Below are 27687 nucleotides of genomic sequence, written 5' to 3'. Positions count from 1 at the left end.
GAAAAATACAGTAAATAATTAAATTAAAATTCCAGGATTATCCTTTTAAATTAGGGGTATTACAGGATGGTACTGAGATGATGTGTCACGAGCTGGGGGTCAAGTCCTGGCATTTCGCTATAGATCCATGCGAAGACGTCTGAGAATTCCTTCAAGAGGCAAATAAGGCCATCTCGCAACGATGGGTCCAATTGCGAGGAAACGAAAGTTGTCCGTGGTTCTCGTCCTGCATGCACTTGTTGGATGTGTAGTGGCTTGGTGGAAGATACAGAAATTTGGACTCGCATGATCTTGCGTAGTCAGCTTTTTGTGAGGGACAGGTAGCACGACTACATCGTGCCTGACCCACTGTTCGAGAGTACTGACAACTTCTTCCATACATACCGAGAATGGGGGAAGATCATTTGTTCGCTTTGCTCGAGATCCCTTGGCCCTAACATCTGTCTCGCGATGCTTTTTTGCCCTGTCATTGTGAAGAGCAACCGGCATGTCCTTGCGAGTGACCTGTCCAGCGACCTCTGCCTTGGGAGGTGCGAGATCTTTACAAATGTTTTATACAGCTGTGGTGAGATCGCTGAAGCTGTTGAGACCTAGATTGACCAAGTGTATCCTGGAGGTCTTAGTCATGCCTTGTATGCAAATATCAACCAGATCCCTTTCACTGCTACCCTCAAAGTATTCCCTCGCACGGGTCTGAAAATGATAAATGAACTTAAGGGGCTCTTCATGAGATTCTTGCGTTTCTTTGGTGAGAGAAAGAGTAGTGACCCTCTCGATAGCTTGACCAAACTTATCGTGGAATTTTTGGGAGTGTTGTTGCCAAGTGGTGACCGAGTCTGGCTCGAGACTACGAAACCATCTGTACGCGAGTCAGGTAAGAGACTTGGAGAATTCTCGTAGGCGTAGGATTTCATCATGGCTATGTTGGCCTAGAGATTCCACGAATCTTTGCAAGTGCTCATCAGCATCCCCTTTAACACCGTCGTACTTGGGAAATTTTGGGATGATATACCCCTGTGGGTACGGTGTCTGAGCCAGGCTTTTTGGGTATGAAGGCTCCGTACGCAAAACTAACGCACGTGCAGCCGATGGGGCATGCTTCATTTGAAGTACTTGAGTTGGATACAACATGGTAGGGCTGAGTATCATTTGTGCCTAGAAAAAGAAAATAAAGAAATACATATGTTACTAACTGAATACTCACTCAAAACTGGACTTTCTTAACACTAAGGAATTTCCCAAAGTGAGCAGACATTCTTTGTAGGTAATAATATGCTATATAGATACTCCATCTCACCTTAGGGTGTAGGAAAAGAAAACTTCGTCTTTTCTGCCATGTGCACGTGTTAACATTTTGGAGGTTGAAATAATTTGTGCCTAAATTTGTATCTGCGTCTGCTACTCATGCGCCTGCCAAAAATCATCATCCACACTGTATCATGATAATAAGAAAGGCTTATGACAGCAGCAAGAACAATGAAATCAATAATAAAACCATGTAGCAGCACTTGGGGTGAACTGCAAATTTTTTAAAATTTTTTATTCTGCTTGAAGCCCAATCCTATTGAATTATAAAATATCTTGTATTGAATTATATAGATTCCCCTTACAGGATAGCAGTGATCTTGGTTTTAAATTGACCAACTATGATAGGAAGTCTGCCTCTCAGCTTCTCCTCAATTAATGTTTTCTTTATGCATGCAATTGTTTTATCTTTTCTTGTTCAGCGGTCAGCCGATTCTGTCCACTTTATTGCCCAATAAATCTACCAGAAATCATGAATTGCTTTGTATTCATTTTATAAAATTCCGGATAAGCAGACATAATAACTATGTTGTAATAATAATGATGTATGGACACCTAATACACACATACATTTTGTCTATGTGTATTCAACCAGATATCTTTCAGGATGTATATGAATGAATTTGAGGAATACTTGACAGAGTGAGTGTATTTTTGGGGAGAAGGGGATCCAGAAGTTGAAACTCTTGGTAGAAATTCTAGAATACGAAGTTAGCTAATGGATAATGTAGAACATGTGATCCAAGAATCTGCAATCCAATTTAATCCTGCAATTAGTAACACCTTTTACAAAGAGAACATGAACTTGTAAGGTGGATGGACCTCCTTTTCTTTTTCTTTCTTTCTTTCTCATTATTAGGAAGATCGTTGAAGATATAAACTTGCAATATTATCTTTAGAGAGCTACTAAACTCAATAAAAAGCCTTTTCTCAACTGTTTGTGGTGAACTACATGAATCTTGTCTTGTTTTGCCATTCCGCTTTTTCTAGGACCATAATCTCAGTCAGACCACTTATTGTCATATTTTTATGTGAGATAAATACCTAAAATGATCAAAGTGCTATTAGATGTGAGAATGGGATAAAAAGAAATGAAGTAATTAGGTTGTTGACAACTAGGTGGTGGAGTCTAAAAGAAGAAACCAACAATGAGAAGTGTAACATCTGACCAGTGCAGCTAAGATTAGATTTTTTTGGGAATATAGATGGTCAATAAGAGCGTAGTTGTGTTACTCATTGGAGCATTTATCATCCTCTGTAGGAATTTGGTAGAGTTGTTCATTTCAAATGGTCATTGTGATTTGTGCTATAGATTTTAGAAATTAGAAAGAGTCTTGAGTTGGAAAATTTTAAATTTATGAAGCTTAATATAACATGAATGAAATTGCTCTTTCTCCAATAGTTGTCTGGATTCCTACAAGAAGGAAAATTTCCGCTTCCTAAAAAGGTATTCAATTCAATGTTTACTAATAATTGCACATACTGGTGAGATTTTAAGGGGCAAAACTACAAAGCTTGTATATTATTTTCTTATGAGAAAAGGAAGGGGCATTCTTCATAATTTTATCAGTTGATATAATCTTCATATCAGTTGAATGCTTTTCTTTGGTTATCTGAATTGTTCCTCTTTTTATTTTTTTGTATTCTGCTGTGTTATAAATTTTGGAACTTTGTAATTATCTGCCAAATAGTTGCCCTATACTCTTAAAATGACTGCTTAATTAAAATAGATTGCTTATACTGTGTTCTCCTAGTTTCCATTTGGAGCTTCTTGTTAATAAGTTCCTTTAAATTGCTGTGAAATCTCTGTATGAAGGCATTCTCTGTTCAGATTACAGTAAATATAAAACACGTCACATCTTACAGAGTCCATGCATATCAAATTATTTATCTACCTAACGTTGATTATTATGGTTAATATTATCTTTGTTTCATTTTTCTTTAGTTATTCGTGCAGTTATCTAATATATTACTTTACTAAATGCAACACTGTTTCCTATATGGTATAAGATCGTCACGCTATGTTTCATGAGCAAAGCTTATTATAATTGGGCATAAGATATGGGTTTAAAAAGGATGGATTATGAGAGCAAAATGTATGTTTGGACACTTGAGAAAGGTTACATGGTTGGTTCTCCCAACTATACTAGTTATGTTTTACAGGATATTTTGAGTCTATGGGACAGTTTGTTCATGGGTTGAAGTTTACTGGAGGCTCTCATAATTTGATGCAGAAAGATTTTATTAAAGATGTGACTAACATGGCCCACAAAGACAATGTATATGTCACTACTGGTGACTGGGCTGAACATTCACTTCACAAATGTCCGTCTGCTTTCAAAGAGTACATAGAGTTGAGATGATAAGTTCTAATATTTTCTTAACGACTACTGGCTGAATCCCTTGGCACTGAATTGGTTTTCTTTTTCTCTCCTCTCTCTCTCTCTCTCTCTCTCTCTCTCTCTCTCTCTCTAATGTCGTTGCTCTAGGTTTGACACAGTTGAGATTAACATGGTATCTCTTTTCTTCCCTTTTTAATGTCATTGCTCTAGGAATGTAAGCAATTGGGGTTTGACACAGTTGAGATTAACATGGTATCACTTGGAGTTCCTGAAGAAACTCTCTTTATATTTGTGCAGTTGATTAAGAGTGTTGGTCTGAAAGCCCAGCCCCAATTTGCAGTGAAGTTCAATAGGTCTGATATCCCCGACAATGGTGACCGAGCATTTGGGGCTTATGTGGTCCCCGCATCTCGATGTTCTGGTATGCAACCAATTTCTTTTAATTATAATATTCAAAGTTGTACCTTGCTTGTATACTTCAATTTGACCTTTCTGAGACCTGAATTAAAAATTTTCATTATTTTATGTTTGCGGATGAAATTTAATGTCCAGTGGGTGGGAAAGTAGGAAACTGGCCTTTTTATGATTGGATTGATAAAATGCTGAGATTCTGCCTAATCCTTGTTTTAGGTCATGGATTAGTTTGATTTGTTCAAATGAGCTCGTCGTATTTTGTATACATTTTTTATGGTTAGTAGAAGTATGCTGAAATATTTTTATAATTACTTAGGTGGAATATAAAGGGTGATTTGTGTACTTAGTGAACATGTTTCAGAAATGCCGTGTGTACTAGCTTAAACAGTAGTTGCAATTAGAGTTGGCATCTCACGGATGAAATTATCCTGTGTTAAGATGGGATTACCATATTTGGTGCTTATAACATTGTCATTTTAATATTGTAGAGTGATTGATGATGTTACTTGGTGGACTTCTACTGCCCCGCACATAGACAAGAAATGGAAATGGTGTAGAAGGTCCTTGTCCTGGAAACTCCGAGAGATAATTAATCCTCCGTCTTGAACATTTCAATGTTCCATGTCATAGCATTTTCTAAAAATTGAAGACTTGCAACTCCTCACCTTAAAGAGGATCTCTTATTAATTCCCTCCAAATGCACCAAACTAAACCTAAAGGTGACATATTTCATTCAGGATGCACTCTAGCAACTGGGCATCCGCATATCAAGTACCATTAGTTGTTGGAAAATTTTGATACTTTTAGGAGGATGTATGCTCTGAATACTGGAGAAGAAAGATGACTTGACGGCTATAGACTGTTAAGAGAGAATTTAGAATAGAAATGCATTCAAGTCCATGTGGTTTCCTTTTGAGGGTAAAAAAATACTTACCAAAAAACAAAAAAAAGGAAGAAAGAAATACAAGAGTAAAAGTAAAAGACTACCTCCGTGCTTATGTAGCTGATGGATGTCAATCTTTTGGTCAGAATGGCTGAGAGATGCTTCGAAGCTGGAACCTGACATGATAATGATTGATGCCTATGATGTCTGCAAGCAAGCTTATTCTGTACGAGCAGATATTATTGCAAAGATTGTTGGTCATCTTGGACTTGAGAAAATGTTTGAAGCATCAAATTCCAAAACCTCTTAATGGTTCATTAGACAATATGGTCCCAGGGTATTTTACTCTTTTCATTCAACCTTTTCTTTCATTGGTGCGTTTGGCTGTTTTCCTCTCTTATGTTTGTAACATTTTCTATTATTGGTTGGATTTCAGGTGAACCTTTTTGTGGATCAGTCCCAGGTGATGGATCTGGAGTGCCTTCAGGGTTTAAACCTTGGTAAAAATCACACACCTGTTCTTGATTCGTCCCATTTTCTGTTCTAAACTGGCGCCAAGTGCATATAATCCATAATGGAAATGGTTATGCTTTGTCACAAGGATAATTGAAAAATAGGACTATTTTTGGACCTTGATTCAACAACAATATCTTCATATATGCGAAAAAATTGGATGAAGCTTATTCTAATTGCCTAATATGGTAGATTTTGGTGCTGAATGATTTGTGCTTGAAAAGCTGTTTTTGGTTAGTGTATGGTTGGTCGTCATTAATACGTCCATGTTGTTATAAAATTCGTGGTTAGCAAGGATACAATCACATATGAGCATTGTTCTTGTTGATTTCAGTTTGATCGTGTAGTTTGAGTGTGTTGGAGATGAAACTCGATAAGCTGCTATATATTGGATATCTTACTTGTTTCATTTAATTTGTATTATAGTTTGCTGCGTACATTGATGCTGCCAGAATATATGCTTAATTTTGGAAGGAGACAGATCTTTCTTTTTCTAATGAGCTGCGTATTTTTCATATGTAGAATTAGCGTAAGATTACAATTTTCTTATAAGAAGTCAGAATGCATCTAACTGGTCCTTTTTGAGACTTTTTGAACATTATGAAGTGAATTCTTTTCTGATGGTTCTGGTCTTCTCAATCGTGTGTCCTAATATTACACATGTTCAATACATTTTTTGTTAAGGTTAATATATATATATATATATATATTATATTGTTTTTTTGTTTAATTGGAAGTTTAGTATCTTGATTGCACTAAAGTATTTGATCCTGTGAAATACTGTAACAATATGTATTATTATTTTTTTTGGTCGATGTAATCCAATACTAATTAGAATATCCATAAGGACTGTATGAATATCGGTGAAAATAAACCACATTAGATAAAATCGGACCAAACTATGTTCGGTTTCTATTTGAGGTCCAATTGTTGTTTGGTTGGAGAGAAAATTGAGATGGGAAAGGAGAGGTTTTGAGAGGAAAATAGAGATTGAATGAAGATATTGGATTGAGGATGAGAAATTTATGTTGGGTAAAGACAGGTTTCTTGTTCATGTGATTTTTTAGATGCAAAAAAAAAATACTAGAGAAGGTTTTTTTTTTTTTAAATGAAAAAAAAAAAAAAATAGATCCGTAAAATCGAACCAACCATTCCTTCACAGTTCCCTTGGTCTCGCAGTTCGGTCCGGTTCCAATTTCAATAGAACAGTATCCTAGTTGTCACAACCGAGTTTGAAAATGCTAGTTTGCAACTTTGTGTGTGTGAAATTCAAATTTTCATTCAGCAACCAGCAGCTGTTAGCATGCGACACAAACGGTTCTGAAGCAAGCAACCAAGCAAAAAACACCATACAACAAATGAAATAAAACTACGTAAGTTTTTTTATTTTTGCCTTGCTAATGGTCTTTTAGTCTCACCCATTTAGAAATTTTTACGTGCACAATGTGCAATTTACACTTTGTCCATCCACTTGGGGGGAATTCATAGCTGCCCAGTCAACTTTGGATTGGGAAGCCCTAGTTTGGTATTTGGATGGATGGAGTGAAACAAAATATGCTCATCACAAATACGAATGCCACCTGATTAATCTAAAACAAAAGAACTACATAGATAACCGACGATCGTAATAACTGCAGTGGAATGGAAACTCCTAGGTTCGTTTATCTGACCACCACCGCCAATGCCACCTGATTAATCTTGCCGCCAATAATAGCAACTCATCATTGATTCATTGTTATCTCTAACTCCACCAGAGTGAACACCAACTGTTTGATTTTGTAATGACATACGGTAATATCTTATTTGTAATGGCCTGTGCCCTTATTCCATTTTTTGAAATCAGACCAAACCATAATGCTCATGAAATCAAACGAAACCAAACTGCAAAAAATCGGTTTGGTTTGGTTCTGCTCGGTTTGTCGGTTTCAATTAATTTCTTTTTTATTTAATTTTAATTCAGAGGGGGTATAATGTTAAAAAAAAAAAAAACTAACATTGATATAACATGCAAAAAGAAAAAATTTAAGAAGAAAAAAGAATAGAAAATTGAGATATATTTGAAAGAAATAGAAAATTGAGATATATTTGAAAAGGTAAATTTGACTTTTTTTTAAAAGAAATTTAAGGAATTTAAAGAACAAAAGAAAGAAAAAAGAGGAGAACTTTACTTGATTTAGATTTAGGTTACTTGATTTAGGTTTAGGTTATAATATATATATATATATATATATTATAAATCAGGACCGGACCGAAAAATTAATGTTCCACAATTTTGGACCCAGGACTGAACCAAACCGCTTTATAATTAGTTCAAATCGTCCAATTTAGTTCGATCGATTTTTCAATTTACCGGATTTTTTAAACACCCCTAATGCCATATGCTAATAGCTTATTTGTAATGGCCTGTGCCCTTATTCCTTTTGACCCAAAAATTGATGTGTACATTCTTTTCATTTACACAATTATATTTAATTTCGTAATAAAAAATGAATTACTGACTGGCCTTCAAAAACTATAATTAGTTTTCTCTAATTTTATGATCAAACGTAGTGTTCATTCAAATCTTTTAAGGAACAACGTTTATCTTTTGGTTATTTATAATAATAAAAAAAGACAATACAAGGAAGTTAAAAAAATAATATTAATAATAATAATAAAAGATAAGCAAAAATGTAAATCATAACTTCAATCGTATAATTTTTTTTTTTTTTGGGTTCCTCGCTCTCTCTCCCAACAAACAAGATGATCATGAATCTCTCACCGACACTTGCCCATAAAAATAAAAAATAAAAAACATCTCATGGAGACTAAAGTGATGATTTTTCTTCTCCTTCGTCAAACTGCATGGTGCTCTTTCTCTCTCTCTCTTCAACTTCGGAACGATCTTTCTATTTTCTTTTTTGGCTCAGTTGAAATCACCTTTCTCATTTGATGAACACTTTCGATTTTTTTATCATTACTTTTTTTGTTTTATAACCTTTTCGTCATTTTCAATGCATAAAGTCAAAATTATCACTAGTATATAAATTAAAAAACCAACCAAAATTTAATAGGGTTGTCTTCCTCCTTTAGCCAAAATAGCCATTAGAAACCACACCATCTTCTTCATCAACATAATAAGGACTGATTATTCAGCACATCAAAATATTTCATAGGAGGCCCCTTATTCAACCATTTGAAGCAAGAATCAAGATCCCTGAGATGTCATGAGTCATGACCCTAGCTAGGGATAAATAACTATATACTACTATCATTTTATCAAACACTAAATTGTGTAGGTTGATAAGAAGAGTACTCAATCAGATATCGGAATTAGTAATCTTCTGTCATCAATTAGCTCGCAAGAGAAACCAAAGAACAAATATTAGGTTATATATAGGATGCAAATTAAGAGCAATTAGCATATAAATAAACATCTAGATTCAGAAAATACCTAAGGCTATGTGAAATCTACAAGAAAAAATAAATAAGTAAATAAATAATAAATTAAATTAAATTAAATTAAATTGAAGATAATATAACACAAGAACATGCGAATGTCAATCCAAATAACGAGTTTATACAATCGCAGACATCCATAAAAATGTGAATGTAACACGTTGTCTCAAGACACTACAATAGCTTATAAGCATAACAACCATGTTAAATATGTATATATACACGTGTTTGTGTGAACATTTGAGTATGCGTTGCAATCTCAAAGGTATTACACAAATTAATGTTCAACGCATGTAGAACTCCTGGCTTACATTTAGATTGCTCATTTAAGTTAAAACCAACCAATGTAGAACAGTTGAAAGGGTTGTTTCGGTTACATATCATATGGGATTTTAACAAATAATTTAAACACAATATCAGAAAATTTCACTTTTATTCAATTTCCCCATTCATGGGCCTTTTAGCTAAATTTAAATTGGCACAATACAAAACCACTACCACTACCACTACCCGTTGATTTTCTAACTTTATTTTGCAAAAAAAGAATGTGCAATTAAAATTATTTTACTTTATGTCTTGTTTTTTTTCTAGTTGGTACTCGATCACACACACACTTGTCTCTTTTAAGACTTGAACCACTAATCTCCCTTTAATAAGTAAAAGATTGATACCGCTAGGTTAGTGACACGTTGGTATTATTTTACATAGATCATAAGTGATGCATAAAAAAATTGTACAATCTATTTGTTGTCAAGAAATATTATATCTTACTTAGATGCTCCAATCACTGATATGAAAGTTTATAAAAGAATAATTAATTACCTTCTGTCATCGATCAGCTCAAAAGAGACACACGAGGACTAATATAACATTGCATATAGAATGCAAAGCAATTAGCATGCATGTATAGTTACATTATTGTGGAGCTTTAATAAACATACATGGGATAACTAATATAAGATTGTAGAGGTGAGCAAGGGTAAAATGAATTCGGCAAAAAAAAAAAAAAACAAAGTTGAAGATAATGAACTATATTGTCAATAATTAGAAAAAATAAACAAACATAAAATTATAAGAAAATGAAAAACAGAATGAGCACATATATATTTGTGGGCTGATACATCATACCATAGATTTGCTAGTGTAAATTAGCATAACCAAAAGATGCAAGGTCTTGCCTCAATTTTCTTCATTGCTGAGCTGAAGGGACAATCCAGGGAGAAGGCAACGCAATGCCCAAGTCATAATAATAAATTGGAGTGACTCTCTTATCTTCAAAGTTGAAGATACCCAAATCATGAGAGTTTTTCAAGAAATGAGCATCAGGAGAAGTGAAGTAAATACAATTCATGGGCAACCCAGGGAAGTCAATGGGAGAGACAGAGATGGCATCATTCATACCAATGAATAATGCCCTGTCGTGGCCTAAGCTTGGCAAGAGTAACCATTCCTTATTAACAAAGTCTAGCTTATACACCTCAAATGATAAGGTCTTCTTGTAACGATGGTATGTATAGTACCTAACAACCATCAGTAATTCCCCTGAAGAGTCCACTAGATAACGATCGAGCTCCGTTGGGTCGCCGAATGGCGGAATATGATTAGAAATGATGACAGTCTTCTTTGGAGAGTCTGGATTGCGGAGATCCCAAGCTTCTATAGATCTAGATGTTTCAATGTAGGCATAAAAGTTTTGGTCCATGCCGAAATAGATGAGATCTGTGTACATTTCGTCTGTTGCATCTAAGGCAGTCCATGCGGTGTCCCCAATCCTGCAAAAGGCGGGTTTGCGTGTGTCGTCGTAGCCTTGGATGACCATCACAGTGCACTGATGGGCAGAACAATCATCCACATCGTGATGATGGAGTTGATGATTGGGAGGGAATGGGGATGGATACGAGGATAAAACAATCTTATTAAAGAAAGTAACTTCAGAACATAATTCTTGAGATGATACAGGATGGTACCGTTTCCAAGCATGGTACTCAGTAATACAATTATACTTAGATGACGAAGAAGGTGTGGAAGAAGAGGAGGAGGTTTGAATATTGGACAAATCGGGGTAGCGCATAGTTGAGATGATATCAGGAAGGGTTTGGATGGGAGGAAGGGGGAGGTAGGGGAGATGAGAGTGGACGAAAGGGTTGAAAAGGTAGAGAGAGCAATTGCGGGGGTGGATAAAGGCGAGCCAGCCACGAGAAGAACCGAAGCAGATGGCCTCGTCAGGGGGAAGTATGTCCCTTTGCCATGGAAGCATAAGCCTAGGGTTCCTCTTTATCTTCACCACTTTCTTCTCCCTAAGGCTAAAGAAACGGTAGTAATCTTTTTCATCCTCCATTTTTACGAGCTTGTAGTAAGACTTATTTTCTCCATCGACTTCAGCAACCAAACCCGTGCCAGAAGGTAGCATCAGGCATGGTGCTGATCGAAGAGGGAGGAGTCCTCATGCCTCCTCCTCATCAACTACTACTACTACATCTTCTGTTGTTTTTGCTTCAGCAACAGAAGAAGAAGAAAAACAACGTTGGATTGACGAAAAGGTCGAACCTGTTTTCAAGACTCCCACTGATCTGCCTCCAAGACCACGAAGAAAATACTCCGTTGATGATCTGACTGGAGAGAGCCGCCGCCGCCGCCACATGTGGAGTGGTGAAATCCGGCCGTATCCGAACAATTCCACCGTGTTTGTAGAGTTGACTTTTGGCAAGACAGCATCCGACCCCCAAAACCCCTCCAAATACCCATCTCTGCATGTGACTATTCTGGAACCCTAATTTATACTTAGGAGAAATTTAAACCTAATCCTACTTTTGCATCTTTCGAGTGGATGGCTATTTGTCTGGCAAGAACGGGTACCCGCCCCGTTTATAACGGTTTTGGAGGACCGAAATAGAAAAAATTCTGGAGCCAAATGGGACGAGAAAACAATGAAACATGGTAATACCAATTTTCTTTTAATGTCCCTTTTCTGCAATCCTCCAAGTTGTTGTTATTATAGTTTGATGATAATTACAAATAACCTAAAGATTGGACTCAACCGATACCATAAATAGTTCAACGATGAAGCATGCCAAAATTTATATCAAACAAAATTCTCGTTCCATCATACAAAAGAGTCTAGGCATCCAACGATAATGCAAACAAAAAAATGGTACCAGAAAACAGATTCCAAACCGCCTTTTTAGTAGTGACAGGAAGGCATACATACACTTTGAGGCAGCAATATTTAGTAACTAACTCATATCATCGGTAGTACTACACAACTAGATAAACTTGTTAATCTTCATGGTGATCAGGCTCAGATCGAGTTTAAAGTGTAGCATATATGTTCTGATAACACTTGGACAAAAGCACAAAAACCATTAGAATCCCTAACAGTTATTACCATATCTTAATGATTATACCTTATCCTCCACTGATCCCAATGATACCATACCCTGCAAAACAAACAAAATATAAGTACACAAATAATAATGATTGTTCATCCAAATAAAAATTGTTCAAAATTAATCTATCAAAAATGAATTGTTCAAATTCAATCACGTACGCATGAGCACAAAAATAGGTATGTTCATTGCGATCAGCTGGCTTCTCGAAACCATTTCCACAATAACAACAAAAGTACTCTGAATAGTGGTGCCTAGCTTTCGAACCACCTGGTTTAAAGTTATGGTCCTTGTAATGGTTTTTCACATTAGCTGAAGAACCAAAGCTTCTCCTTACCACATAGTAGCGAAGCGAACAGAGGATACACTCAAATTTTGGGCGGGGAGGGGGCGGCAACCTGCCTGAGGACATGTTTCTTTTGCCGAGGTTCTCAAGCAGGGAGGATATCCCATTCTGAAAATACATAGATTTAGTTAGACTAAGTCCTCACAAAAATGTTGAAAATATGTAGACTAATAATACAAATGAAAAATTTTATCATTGAATGATATACAAGTAAAACACAGCGTGAACTCCCAGAAAGAATAGAAAACTAGAGTATTTATCCAAGTTGTGAACTCAAACGTGACTAAGTTCCACCATTAGCTCACTCTATGCATGACTGGGTTGCTCAGAACAAGGAAAGTGAATAACAGCAGCTGGAAAATATATTCCTACTCTATGAATTTACCATTGACACTTGTCCAGTTCATTTGAACTAAATGTACCTTCAAATGGAATAGAGCAACAATAAATTTATTGTTGAAAATAAACAAATCAAGGTCCTCAACTTCTCTCCCTTTGGGCAGCTGAGAAAACAAATTAAATAAATAAATAAAACTATTTAGGGGTTAAAAGCCCAATGTTTTATTGAATCCGTAAAATTAAAAATAAAGACTTTGTAGTGTACCCATTGGAGGATACCAACTCCTCCGCATGTGAGGGACTGCAAAGTCCTTCTCAGCTCCTTGTCCTCAAAGCCAGTAGAATCTTTAATATCTTGGAAGCTAAGCTTTTTAGCATCCGTAAACAGCATCAATACAACAGCCTGGAGGAGTCAACCAAACTAATATATTAGGAGTTTCAAGTCTTCACATGGCATATCAAAACAAAACAGTAAAACTAACGAACAGTATATACATATGTGCCCAAGTAACACCAACCTGGACAACAGAAGCAGGAAGCTGCTTTTCAACTCTCGGAAATTCTGCTTTCAGCACACAATGACCAAATGAATGTTTTCACATTAATGGCATTCCAATGTTCTTACTCAAGTAGTATTGGTTGAGAAGCAGCATCAAGTAATCAGATGGTTGCAAGAGTGCAATGCAACCATTCTTCAGCTTGTGCCAAACCTGATACACATTAAGTTCATGGGGAAGCCGAACATTCATGCAACCTGTAACGCGGGCGTTACACAACCCAACCTGCGATATATAAAGTTTAAAACCTTCTAAAAACTTCGTCACAAGGAATATAATCACGTAATCTTGAAGAACAGAACATAATTATACTGGATCCAAAACCTACCCTGTTGTTAAGACATGGACACTTATCTCAATTCCTGATGGGAGTTTTGCCCTTGCTTGGGATGATTTCTCTTAAGAATTGTTGATTTCTCTCATTAATTCAATGTCCTGTAGAAGTATATAAAATATTAAGAAAAAATAATGCAATGTCATTACATGAACTTACTGAACTCCTACAAATAGTCATGAATCCATGATATAGTATTCAAGAGTGAATAGCCTTTCATTTAAGGCAGTACTTTCTTAATTTTGATTATACAATATCAAATGTTTGCTAAAATAGCATTGGTTCCTTATCCAGGCTAAACTAACACAAAACGAAAACATCAATTTGGACCAAAGTTTCAACACCTTATCCCAACATCAATGTGCCTTTGAGTATCTATGCGGTTATCAATTTTCTCCAATCAGCTATGAGTGGTCGGCCCTATAGATTAATTTTCTCCAATCAGCTCTTGCAAAGCCATAAGCCTCAGCTAAAGCAGGTTAGTCATGTCCTATCTTGCGTACAGCCAGCCCAAGTTCTTACAAATGTTCCTGTTGTTATCTAGCATCTTCAACTAATCCAATCAATGAAAACCATTCAATTTGTCTAATTCTAAAATCTAAATCCTTCAACAGACATTAAAGCCAATGAAGGACCATTCATTTATGCAAGGAACTTGTATGGCATGGTAAGAGTCGATTTTATTGTTACGTTACATTCATCCACATTGCTACCTATATAAACCTGAATAAAACCAAGACTTCATAAAGAGTCAATTTCAAGTGACATACCTGTTGGATATATGCATCCTTGATGATGTTGGAGAAAGCTACATTCTTAGAAATCATTTCCTCCAAGAGGCAGGAAACCATTTCTTTTTCTTTTTCTTCATCCATGACAATGCACTGTGTGATACCCCCGGATTCCCGAATGCGGGTTGGCCAGGCCCACGCCCGAATACCCGAGGATATAAAAAACAAATCGGCAATAAACAAACACAAAGTACAAAAGAATAAGTAAAATATTGACAAGAAACTATAATGATAATTTAATAATAAACCTCAGAATATATTTCCATTAATTACTAAACTCTTCTGATACAACTGATCCTCCAAAATACAACTCGGGAATCCATACTGTGTGGACCCCTAGAAAATCCAAACTAAACAAATGACAGCAATAACTGTCTAAATCAGGAAACTAAATCATAAAGAAACTCCTATGTAGCATCGGAAGAATGAAGTAGACTGATCCTCGCTCAGCACGAACAACCTCTACTCCTGACGAACACCTGAAAAATAATGGTGGGTCAGGCCCACAAACAAGTTCTACTCTACTACAGTCCAAGCAGAGATTCGATACACGTATACATCCTAGTCAATCCAACAGTAACTAGTAGTCCGTATATATATATACACACACACTAAAGGAACCTCACTAGACTATAGGGTTATCTCAACCTGAATAGTAGGCAACATGCAAAACGCACATATAATGGGCATGAGTACCTAGATCTACCAGGGTACACAACTACACTATATCTAGCTACACATCCCTGGCGATATACGCGCCATAACCACTGATCCTGAGACTCAAGCTCATATCATGGCACCATACTTATATATATATAAAATCTAGTAACCATCCTATCCAGTATAAATTAATCCTCCATAAGTCATTCAACTTGTTCAGCTGACCTGACTTGAATATAAGTAGGACTTAACATTTTAGTTAATCCATTCCCTTATATAATAAATTAATCCTCCATAAGTCATTCAACTTATTCAGCTGACCTGACTTGAATATAAGTAGGACTTAACATTTTAGTTAATCCATTCCCTTATATAAGATAGGTAGGACTTAACTGATAAGTTAATCCGTCCTTGGAATGCCACCGTCCCATACCGGTGCATTAAACCACACAATCTAACAATTGATGTAACGATTAAGGAAATACATCAAACAATCCAGAAATAACTATGATAATATGATATCAAGTTATCATAAAATAGGAATGACTTATTATTTATTTAAGCTTGCTATATCATATGTCCCACACAAATTGAATCTTATACATGATGATATTTTATTATACCGTCAAATAAGCATTCTCCATATCCAATTTATCCTACACATTTAATTTTAATTTTTAAAACATTTTAAAAGATTAAATCCGTTCGTTTGTTTAAAACATTTAAATAGCAAGCATCATTATGATTGAGTCTATTTAAATTTATTTAAACCCAAACCTAGTTCCTATTTAATGTTCAGGAATCCTAGGCATGTTTCTACGTTCCATCATTCCACAGATATGAAAAATATATAATTTAAACATGTAAAAATTCACACCGGAAATCAAATCAAAATCATGCATTTATCAATTCATAACACAAGAACAGATTTGAACAAAATTCATAAAACTTATATTCTAATCCAATTAAACATGCATAATTATTTAATTTTATGTGTTTAATAAATCCTGAAATTTCCTAGGCATGTACAGAAACACGAATCAAAGGGAAAGAGATAGAAAAAGAACTTGCCTTAAACTTTTGGATCGAAAGTTAAACTTCTTCTTCCTTAATCTTCTCTTTACAGGGTTTTTCTCCTCCTTCCTTCCTTTTCCTCCTTCCTTCTCTAACTCTCTCTTTTTAGAATATATCACGTGAATATTTCTAACCCCCTTTTACAACCTATAGCTATATATTTATAGGCTAAATAAAATTAACCCTAATCCTAATTTCATTCCAAATCAACTTAATAAAGAAAAATTAAAATTAAAATATAAAAAAGGTAACGTAAAATATGTTACGTATATAATTTATGTATATCCTTATTAAATAAATAAATTATATACATCCCATTATTTATTAGTTATTATCTAATAATACTTAAGTTATCGTAATATTATAAGGTAACCAAAAACATAACACGTATCAAATCTATGTATATTTTTATTATTTAAATATAAAACATATACATCAGATTAAATATTACTGCCCAAGTTACCATAAAAGTAATTAATAAATTACTTTCCCTTTTATATATATTAAAAAAGAAATAAGTAAAATATGTTACGTATATAATTTATGTATATCTTTAATAAATAAATAAATTATACACATCCCATTATTTATTAATGGATTATCTAATAATACTTAAGTTACCATAATATTATAAAGTAACTTAAAACATAACACGTATCAAATCTATGTACATTTTTATTATTTAAATATAAAACATATACATCAGATTAAATATTACTAACCAAATTACCATAAAAGTAATTAATAAATTACTTTCCCTTTTATATATGTATATAATATATATCTATATATATACATACACAACTATCCATGGGTAATAATCCATACACATCCAACCTCCTATCCAAGTAGTCCATGGGACCCAATTGGTTGGCCCATTACTACTAACCATAACCATAAAAGAAAAATAAAATAAAATAATAAAAGAAACGAAAACATTTAATTTACAATTAATAAAAATACCATTTAAGCATATAATCTAATTAAACAATTAATATATAGACAAATACAAATAATATATAGACACGTAATCAAATAATCAAATAATACCTAATTCAATTAAACGCATAAGCAATTAGTCAAATAATCAATTAAATAATTAAAAATACAATTAAAACAAATAAATAAATACCGAGACTATCCTTTTAAAATTAGGGGTATTACATTCTTCCCCCCTAACAAAAGGAATTCCGTCCTCGGAATTCGCCATTACTTTCTTCTAGTATGCTTGGAAATTGTGAGCGAAATACATCCTCACATTCCCAAGTAGACGCAACCTCACTATAAGGGCTCCACTTAACTTCAATATACCAAGTGGTATACAGGGTTCCTATATTTTAAGAAACACAATAACCATACGATGCGTAGGTTGTATCAACGTAATCCTCCCATGTCGACAAGAGAATGATCTACATACCTCCAAGTACCATAGAATATACGCACAAACTCCTATGCACCCAGTGCTAATAATTTGGTAACGCTAATTCAGAGGCGACTGCCTCAATTGCGAAACACAATTCTCTAAAAGTCAATGTAATAAGTAAAATTGACATTTCTCCAAAAATCGCCGTTCTTCCTACATGGAAAATAGAATGAGCAAACTACTCCCTGATAGAAAACTCTAGTATACGAGTTCAACTATTTACAACATCCCACTGTTGCCTCCCAATCACGCGCAGTTCAATACAAAGGGAAGTATCTCTTTCCGACATATTTTTAAATGAAATCGAGGTCTGATTGTACAACCCTTACTTCCATTTCCAACCAACAAATGAGAGGTATGCATTGTGAAAGATACAAAACCTCCAAAGTTGTCACGCTAACCTCCTTGTGCCAACAATATCACAGACAAAATTCCGACAAGTGAAGCAAACACTTCCAACTGTCCATGAAAATCTAGGATATACGCCTCAAACATATCCTTTATGGTCTAATTTAATCTCTCGATTAATTCCTCCATCTATAGATATGAAGTAGAGTTGTTGCTCTAAAATCTTCATAAAGCTCCTTCGAAATAGCACTTTACATCCACTAATATAGACATCCACATGCTATAACACCACTATCATTGAACTATAAAACTACTATGAAATTCTAAAATATGTATCACTCAAATTTATGTCCTCAAGCGATCTTTCTCAATCCACCACTCGGATTCCATATGGAAAATTGAAATTCCAAATCAATGTCGATCCTTCCCACCGACCGTCACTCCTGTTTAGTTCAACTTCCATATTTGTTATAGGAAGTGGCTAAAGATTCTTACGATATCTGATAATCAACTTTCCACATTTGTAGCAAGTTTTACACTTAAGGCAATTATATATGCATCCTTATCCGTATCTGTTCACCAAAATCGACATTTGATGTCATGATGTAGCTTCTAACCGTCTGAGCACACCAAGAAAAATTATAAACTTTCCATTTCAGTCACCTGACTGTCATAAAACTATTTACAGAAACTATTAAATCCTTCTCCAGTACCTTAAACTCCATCTGAGTAAGGTAACACCTTCTCCAGGGTCAGCTCCGATATTCAAAGTTGACCTCCTAAATTATCTTGGTAATAACAAGTGTTATTATTACACATGCTTTAAATTCAACTGATAACTCATCAACTAACCAAAAGATTTAAATATTTTATCGGTTATTGAGAGCATCCACTTCCATAATTGTTTCCACTAGACGAAACTTGATATAAAGTATGAATCACCACTTCTATCCATCTAAACTATCTCGTGATCCATTATATTCATATGAACTGAAGTCTTACCAGTTCGAAATATACAAAAACTAAGCTGACCTAACTTATCAGTCAACCAATATCCCATCATGACCTTGTGCGAAGTCAGTAATCCCTCAACTAAATCCGTAGAAAATGCTCTCTCATTTCCACTTCAATATAGGGAATTGCTGCAAATGATCTAGTGATCTCTGATGGTTTATCTCGACTATCTAATAAATATTTCACTGGGAAACAAAATAACTATGTCCCCTCTCCTGCCTGTCCTCCAAAAGTCTGCTTCATAACATGAAGTATCATGTTTCTACTAGGATAAATAAAGAACTAAGAGTTGTGAAACTCAGTCCTTGCATCCTCTATCTAATTTGTCTGCAGAAAATACCGTTAATTCGGTACCACCAGCTTTCGTCTGTACTCATTGTTTAAATTGGAGCATCTTCAAAAACGAATTCTACAACTAAATCTATCCACCACTGATCTGTGATAAACTTACTGATATTGAAAGTTAATCAGAAATTCCATTTATCAATAGTCAACTATGACTTTAACTCAACAAAAGTCAACAAATTACAACATTTCCATACATACCATGCACCTCATCTTTATATAGGTGTTTGGTCTCACCATCTTATCTTTGACACACCCTGCTTCTTTAAGACAAGTTAGTGTCAATCCGACATCTTTGTTTAACTTCAAAAGAATATGAAATCTTTCCATCCTCCACATAAGTCATCAATTTTCTAGCAAGAGCTAATTGTTGCAAATTGTGACTAAAAAAATAATTCCATATTATTTATGGAAATGAAGAGACTTAGTTTCCTCCTCCATGTACAACACCGGCAAATTCCTCCTAATGACACACGCTCGTGAATAAATTCTTGATTAAGAATTTACTGATGAATATTTATTCAGTCTCCTATCCTCACTCGGTGTCATTCCAATAAGTTATTAATCCAGTACTAAATCCTCCTTCCGACTTGATAACAATTTCTGAAATTTTCAAGAAGATGTTCAGCAAATCCAGCACATCTGATAAATCATCATGGCGTTACAGTGATCTTTATTTACCACTACCTCAAGCATACCGAAACATTAACAATCACCAATATCATGGCGTTGTAATATGATACGAATCCATACCTAACGTAATGTATATCAAACTAATCGTTTTAGATTGTTTGACTCGTAGTGATGGTTTAATTATCCCATCCCAAAACACACCATAATGATACATGTCCAAGTCCAATAGATTGGCTAGATTTATGTCTATCTACTAAATCCTACGACCGCATGCTCACAACTCTAGCGTAAATAACGTTAGTACTCTATGTTATTAAAACAATAGTTAGCTGATCACACACTTGTGTCCCCAATTAAACCACATACCAAATCCCGAGAAATTAACAAATAATAATAATAATAATAAAGCATGTATGATAAACACAATAAAACAAAATATACACCTACTTAGGATATCGTTCTTTTTAGAAAAGAAAGTCTCCTTTGAAATCACCTTACTAGATTGTTTCAAAATTTCTTTTTATAGTTTCGTAAATAATCATCCAACTTTGAAACATATACTTTAAAACATAACTTAAAAACACAAATATTTGCCTAAGCAAATACCAAGGGCTTAACCCTCATCCTTCTTATATGCGGAATGTAAACTGTCTAACTTGGCTTTTTAAGGCGAATTAGAATGTCACAACATAATACCAATGCTCTTTTAAAATCATGTACTTCGTTCTAATAAGAACTCATCCGATTCCCAAACTTCTGAAGACTACTTCATATATACCTTTTTTAGAGATGAAAAGAAAGCTTAACTATTTATAGATTGATCAACCCCAATTCCACTAATATCATTCGCAATACTACTAGCAAATAACATCACCCTCGCACAATCACCCATCTTCAAGATTTAATACCCTCTCTCTTGGATACGGTAAAATCCCTACGTTAGGATCCTCTTCAGGCTCCTACTCCTCGCTTGTCTCCTTTTTGAGATTAACTGAAGTCGTGTTGGCCCTGATATACGATGACCTATCACGTACACTTAAATCCTTCCTTGGCTTATACTTTTAAAGTAACTCCAAACGAGCCTAAACCATCGATCCCTAACTCTACCTTTAGCAACGAAATTGATAACGTACTCCTTTACTCCTTTGGGTCTTTATCGCTTTCGCCTTGAACCCATCATTTTCCTAGTGCCAACCATTCTATGACTACAGAATATAATTGACATCAGCTCCTCCTAACAAATCGTAAATAGAGTACAACGAATCCTAATACTGGCTCTAAGTTTTAAGAGACGTAACGCGGAAGTCACATAACGAAATACACTCCTAAGGACACTTGAACCTGGAGTGCTCTGATACCAACTGTGATACCCCCGGATTCCCGAATGCGGGTTGGCCAGGCCCACGCCCGAATACCCGAGGATATAAAAAAACAAATCGGCAATAAACAAACACAAAGTACAAAAGAATAAGTAAAATATTGACAAGAAACTATAATGATAATCTAATAATAAACCTCAGAATATATTTCCATTAATTACTAAACTCTTCTGATACAACTGATCCTCCAAAATACAACTCGGGAATCCATACTGTGTGGACCCCTAGAAAATCCAAACTAAACAAATGACAGCAATAACTGTCTAAATCAGGAAACTAAATCATAAAGAAACTCCTATGTAGCATCGGAAGAATGAAGTAGACTGATCCTCGCTCAGCACGAACAACCTCTACTCCTGACGAACACCTGAAAAATAATGGTGGGTCAGGCCCACAAACAAGTTCTACTCTACTACAGTCCAAGCAGAGATTCGATACACGTATACATCCTAGTCAATCCAACAGTAACTAGTAGTCCGTATATATATATACACACACACTAAAGGAACCTCACTAGACTATAGGGTTATCTCAACCTGAATAGTAGGCAACATGCAAAACGCACATATAATGGGCATGAGTACCTAGATCTACCAGGGTACACAACTACACTATATCTAGCTACACATCCCTGGCGATATACGCGCCATAACCACTGATCCTGAGACTCAAGCTCATATCATGGCACCATACTTATATATATATAAAATCTAGTAACCATCCTATCCAGTATAAATTAATCCTCCATAAGTCATTCAACTTGTTCAGCTGACCTGACTTGAATATAAGTAGGACTTAACATTTTAGTTAATCCATTCCCTTATATAATAAATTAATCCTCCATAAGTCATTCAACTTATTCAGCTGACCTGACTTGAATATAAGTAGGACTTAACATTTTAGTTAATCCATTCCCTTATATAAGATAGGTAGGACTTAACTGATAAGTTAATCCGTCCTTGGAATGCCACCGTCCCATACCGGTGCATTAAACCACACAATCTAACAATTGATGTAACGATTAAGGAAATACATCAAACAATCCAGAAATAACTATGATAATATGATATCAAGTTATCATAAAATAGGAATGACTTATTATTTATTTAAGCTTGCTATATCATATGTCCCACACAAATTGAATCTTATACATGATGATATTTTATTATACCGTCAAATAAGCATTCTCCATATCCAATTTATCCTACACATTTAATTTTAATTTTTAAAACATTTTAAAAGATTAAATCCGTTCGTTTGTTTAAAACATTTAAATAGCAAGCATCATTATGATTGAGTCTATTTAAATTTATTTAAACCCAAACCTAGTTCCTATTTAATGTTCAGGAATCCTAGGCATGTTTCTACGTTCCATCATTCCACAGATATGAAAAATATATAATTTAAACATGTAAAAATTCACACCGGAAATCAAATCAAAATCATGCATTTATCAATTCATAACACAAGAACAGATTTGAACAAAATTCATAAAACTTATATTCTAATCCAATTAAACATGCATAATTATTTAATTTTATGTGTTTAATAAATCCTGAAATTTCCTAGGCATGTACAGAAACACGAATCAAAGGGAAAGAGATAGAAAAAGAACTTGCCTTAAACTTTTGGATCGAAAGTTAAACTTCTTCTTCCTTAATCTTCTCTTTACAGGGTTTTTCTCCTCCTTCCTTCCTTTTCCTCCTTCCTTCTCTAACTCTCTCTTTTTAAAATATATCACGTGAATATTTCTAACCCCCTTTTACAACCTATAGCTATATATTTATAGGCTAAATAAAATTAACCCTAATCCTAATTTCATTCCAAATCAACTTAATAAAGAAAAATTAAAATTAAAATATAAAAAAGGTAACGTAAAATATGTTACGTATATAATTTATGTATATCCTTATTAAATAAATAAATTATATACATCCCATTATTTATTAGTTATTATCTAATAATACTTAAGTTATCGTAATATTATAAGGTAACCAAAAACATAACACGTATCAAATCTATGTATATTTTTATTATTTAAATATAAAACATATACATCAGATTAAATATTACTGCCCAAGTTACCATAAAAGTAATTAATAAATTACTTTCCCTTTTATATATATTAAAAAAGAAATAAGTAAAATATGTTACGTATATAATTTATGTATATCTTTAATAAATAAATAAATTATACACATCCCATTATTTATTAATGGATTATCTAATAATACTTAAGTTACCATAATATTATAAAGTAACTTAAAACATAACACGTATCAAATCTATGTACATTTTTATTATTTAAATATAAAACATATACATCAGATTAAATATTACTAACCAAATTACCATAAAAGTAATTAATAAATTACTTTCCCTTTTATATATGTATATAATATATATCTATATATATACATACACAACTATCCATGGGTAATAATCCATACACATCCAACCTCCTATCCAAGTAGTCCATGGGACCCAATTGGTTGGCCCATTACTACTAACCATAACCATAAAAGAAAAATAAAATAAAATAATAAAAGAAACGAAAACATTTAATTTACAATTAATAAAAATACCATTTAAGCATATAATCTAATTAAACAATTAATATATAGACAAATACAAATAATATATAGACACGTAATCAAATAATCAAATAATACCTAATTCAATTAAACGCAGAAGCAATTAGTCAAATAATCAATTAAATAATTAAAAATACAATTAAAACAAATAAATAAATACCGAGACTATCCTTTTAAAATTAGGGGTATTACACACTGCCCAGCTGTCCAAAAGTATGAGTCAAGGGTTTTGACCCTTGAAAAAAGTAAACACATCCTTTGAAGCTGCTCAATGCCATTCCCATGCAAAAGCATTATGATACCCTAGATAGATCCAGAAAATTAAAATCTTCTAAAAGAAATGCAAATTCTACCTAGCATAGAGGAACCAGAAAGGAATAATTCAACGGAGAATAAGAAAGTGAAATACAATTCAAACCTTATGAAGAATTGCAGATATATGACGTCGAAGGAGTTGCCTTTCTGCAGTTGCCCCAAGTAGTTTTTTAGGACTAGCATCCAGGTAGTGCAAGCATCTTTCATGTTCTTCATGAATACTAAACTCACTGGCAACAAGGTGTGTTGGGGCTGTGATAGGCTTTGCGGACGAGAAGAAAACTCCATGAATGCTAAACTCACTGGCAACAAGAAGATAATCAGCAACGTGCAATGTTTTCCAGCAACAGAAAATTGTTAATGGCAGCGGTTGATAGTCACCGGCACCAAATAACCTCATATGAAAAATCTAGAATTCCCCCACATCCAAATAGCCCCATATTACTTTTCCTTTCTATGGTCAATATGGGCTGCAAAACGAAAAGGTAGTCCTCCCCTACTCACAACACCACAATCCTTGTCCCTCTAGATACTTGAACCCTGCACCTAAACAACCATAAAACTTCTTCTTTCTACCTCTAAACCTTAATGCATCAAGCCCTACTTAACCCAGACCCATTCTCCTAGTCATTGTCCTATGGTTTAACACTAAAAATCCAAAATATTGCTGTCCAGAGATTCCAATATACCTTTTTGTTCTTAATTTCCTCCAACCCATCACTTTTAAAATAAAGCTTAATTTCAGCCCATCTCAGACCCCGAGGTTTCAATTTTTCTTCCACTATTTACAACTATAACCTACAAACCCTCATTGACCTTAGAAAAAAAATGCTATAGAAAACTAGGCTACAAACACAAGGTCTGTTCATAATATTTATTTCATTTTCTAGAGAGTAATAATACAACATGGAAAGCATGTTTATTGAAGTGTGTATCTATATATAAGTACAATAATATCATCATGAAACAAATACATAATAAAAGTGCTAATTTATTAATGGCTCTTTGATCATTTGACTTGAATGAGCTAGATGGTCATTTGTGCCTCTGGTCACTCTACCACAAATACACGCAGGGACACACAGTAGCATGCCATGCACTGTTTCTTGCTTAGGATATAATGACTAATAATTACCATTGTGAAAGTTGTTTATATATGGTTTGGGCCCTTAACAGATTTGAGGTGTGGATTTCTATGTTGGGAATTGAAATTTTAATTAGCAATAATGTTGTTAGAAAGGGAGACTATGATTGCAATTTGGTTTATATGTCCCCTGCAGAATAGTAATGTAAGATCAAGAAATGAGAATAAATAAAGGGTGAGACAGTGGAATATGATATGATTACTGTCATTTTCAATTTTATCATAGAAATGTTGGCATATCTATGAGTTTAGGATCTATCAAGTACATGTTAGGGATAAAATAAGAAATAGAATGACAAAGAATTAAAGTTTACATAAACACACACACACAAAATCATTATTATTAGAATTAGAGTATAAAATCATCATATAGAAGAAACCTAACCATGGTCAACAATAGATAAATAAATTAGAATCTGAACCCTTAGATTAGTGGAATATAAAATCTAAATTAGGCCAACCTCACCACTCCTCCTCCCCCTCTCGATCTGCCCTGTTGTGTCTCTAAACATTCAGCTGACTGATTGTGGTTCTAGTGTGGTTCATGCTTGTGAAGTGTTGGAGCAGTTAGAATAAGGTGTGTCAGGGCTGTGATAGGCTTTTTGGATACTCCATGAATGCTAAACTCACTGGAAACAAGAAAGTAATCAGCAAGTTGCAATGTTTTCCAGCAACATAAATTTGTTAATGGCAGCGGTTGATAGTCACCGGCACCAAAGAGCATATTTAATGAAACATCGAGCTCTTTCATTTCGATTTTATTTTAATGATACATCATGCTTCAATATCTTCATATGCATAAATTTATCAAAAATCACCATTTGATCTTTGTTGGTCCATCCTGAACCCTTAGATTAGTGGAATATAAAATCTCAATTAAGCCAACCTCACCACTCTTCCTCCCCCTCTCGATCTCGATCTCCCCTGTTTTCTCTCTAAACATTCAGCTGACTGATTGTGGTTCTAGTGTGGTTCATGCTTCTGAAGTTTTGTTGCAGTTAGAATAAGGTGTGTCAGGGCTGTGATAGGCTTTGTGGACACTCCATGAATGCTAAACTCACTGGCAACAAGAAAGTAATCAGCAAGGTACAATGTTTTCCAGCAACACAAAATTGTTAAAGGCAACGGTTGATAGTCATATTGAAAAGAAACAAAACACCGGTGAGTATATTCGTAAGTCCTTTTTGATGTTTTGGTGTAAAATATTTTCCTTGTAAACATATTTACAGGAAAAATTCCCTAAAAAAAAAAAAAAATCACACCAAAACAAACTCCAGAATTGCCCGTTTGACCAGAAACACGTTTTTAGAAGATTGAAATCAAACTAAAAACAAGGGTTTTCACCCAGTTATTACAAATTTTGAAAAACTTATAATTCATATCATAACAAATAACTACCCCTGTGCAGTAGATATTATTCTGGCATTTACACACATTTTTCATCGTTTGAATTGTAAAAAAAATATAGAAAATAAAAAAATGTTGAAGAAGGCAACTCAAAGTTCAATCAAAGAAAACATAGAGCAAACAAGGAAAAGGAAACACATGCACAAATTTTTTTTTACCATATTTGGGGAGAAGCAGTGCTGCAGACTCTCAGGTGTGTCTGGAACTCCTTATTGAAGGTAAAATAATTAGTATTTATCAGAAAATCAAAGACCGAGAAATGAACGAGTTATGTAATGAACAAATACCATTTTGCCGAACTTCCAAAGCTCAACAACATTGGAAGCATAGAGAGGAGAAATCAGAGAAGATTTATTTGCCATATGAATCATAGAGAGGAGAGCCATTCGTCCCATTCTCATCTTTGGGATTTGAGCCATATTCACTCTCTCTCTTTCTCTCTATCTCTCTCTCTAAAAATGGAACGAAGGATGGAGTTTGTATAGAACTAGCTTAAAAAAGTATTGTGCGAAGCATCTTGGTAATCTGCTTAGCCTACAGCCTATGGCCTATACTCTGTTTTTAAGGACTATCTTTCTGCATCCTGCCGCCGAATTTGTATTAATTTAATCCAATTTTATGTTCAAGCACCTGTCACCACACAACACGTCAGCTCGAGTACTTATTAGTTACACTTTTTTAATTTTGTAATACGCTGTCGTAT

The 27687-nt window shown here is 34.4% G+C and overlaps 1 protein-coding gene and 1 pseudogene across 1 annotated transcript; one reads left to right on the top strand and one right to left on the bottom strand.

The window, feature by feature from the left end:
* Positions 1-699: 699 nt before the first annotated feature.
* On the top strand, positions 700-6560 carry LOC132282082 (protein HEAT-STRESS-ASSOCIATED 32-like; annotated as a pseudogene).
* A 3524-nt stretch (positions 6561-10084) lies between these two features.
* LOC132282081 (uncharacterized) lies at positions 10085-11305 on the bottom strand. Its single transcript, XM_059783711.1, has one exon. The coding sequence runs from the start codon at positions 11303-11305 to the stop codon at positions 10085-10087; it is 1221 nt and encodes a 406-aa protein (XP_059639694.1).
* Positions 11306-27687: the final 16382 nt, after the last annotated feature.

The sequence above is a fragment of the Cornus florida genome, unplaced genomic scaffold, assembly GCF_030987335.1.
Source record: "Cornus florida cultivar Cherokee Brave unplaced genomic scaffold, ASM3098733v1 CherokeeBrave_3.0.0_Hap2_Chr11, whole genome shotgun sequence".
NCBI classification, from domain to species: Eukaryota; Viridiplantae; Streptophyta; class Magnoliopsida; order Cornales; family Cornaceae; genus Cornus; species Cornus florida.
This window is presented reverse-complemented; position numbering and strand designations above follow the sequence as displayed.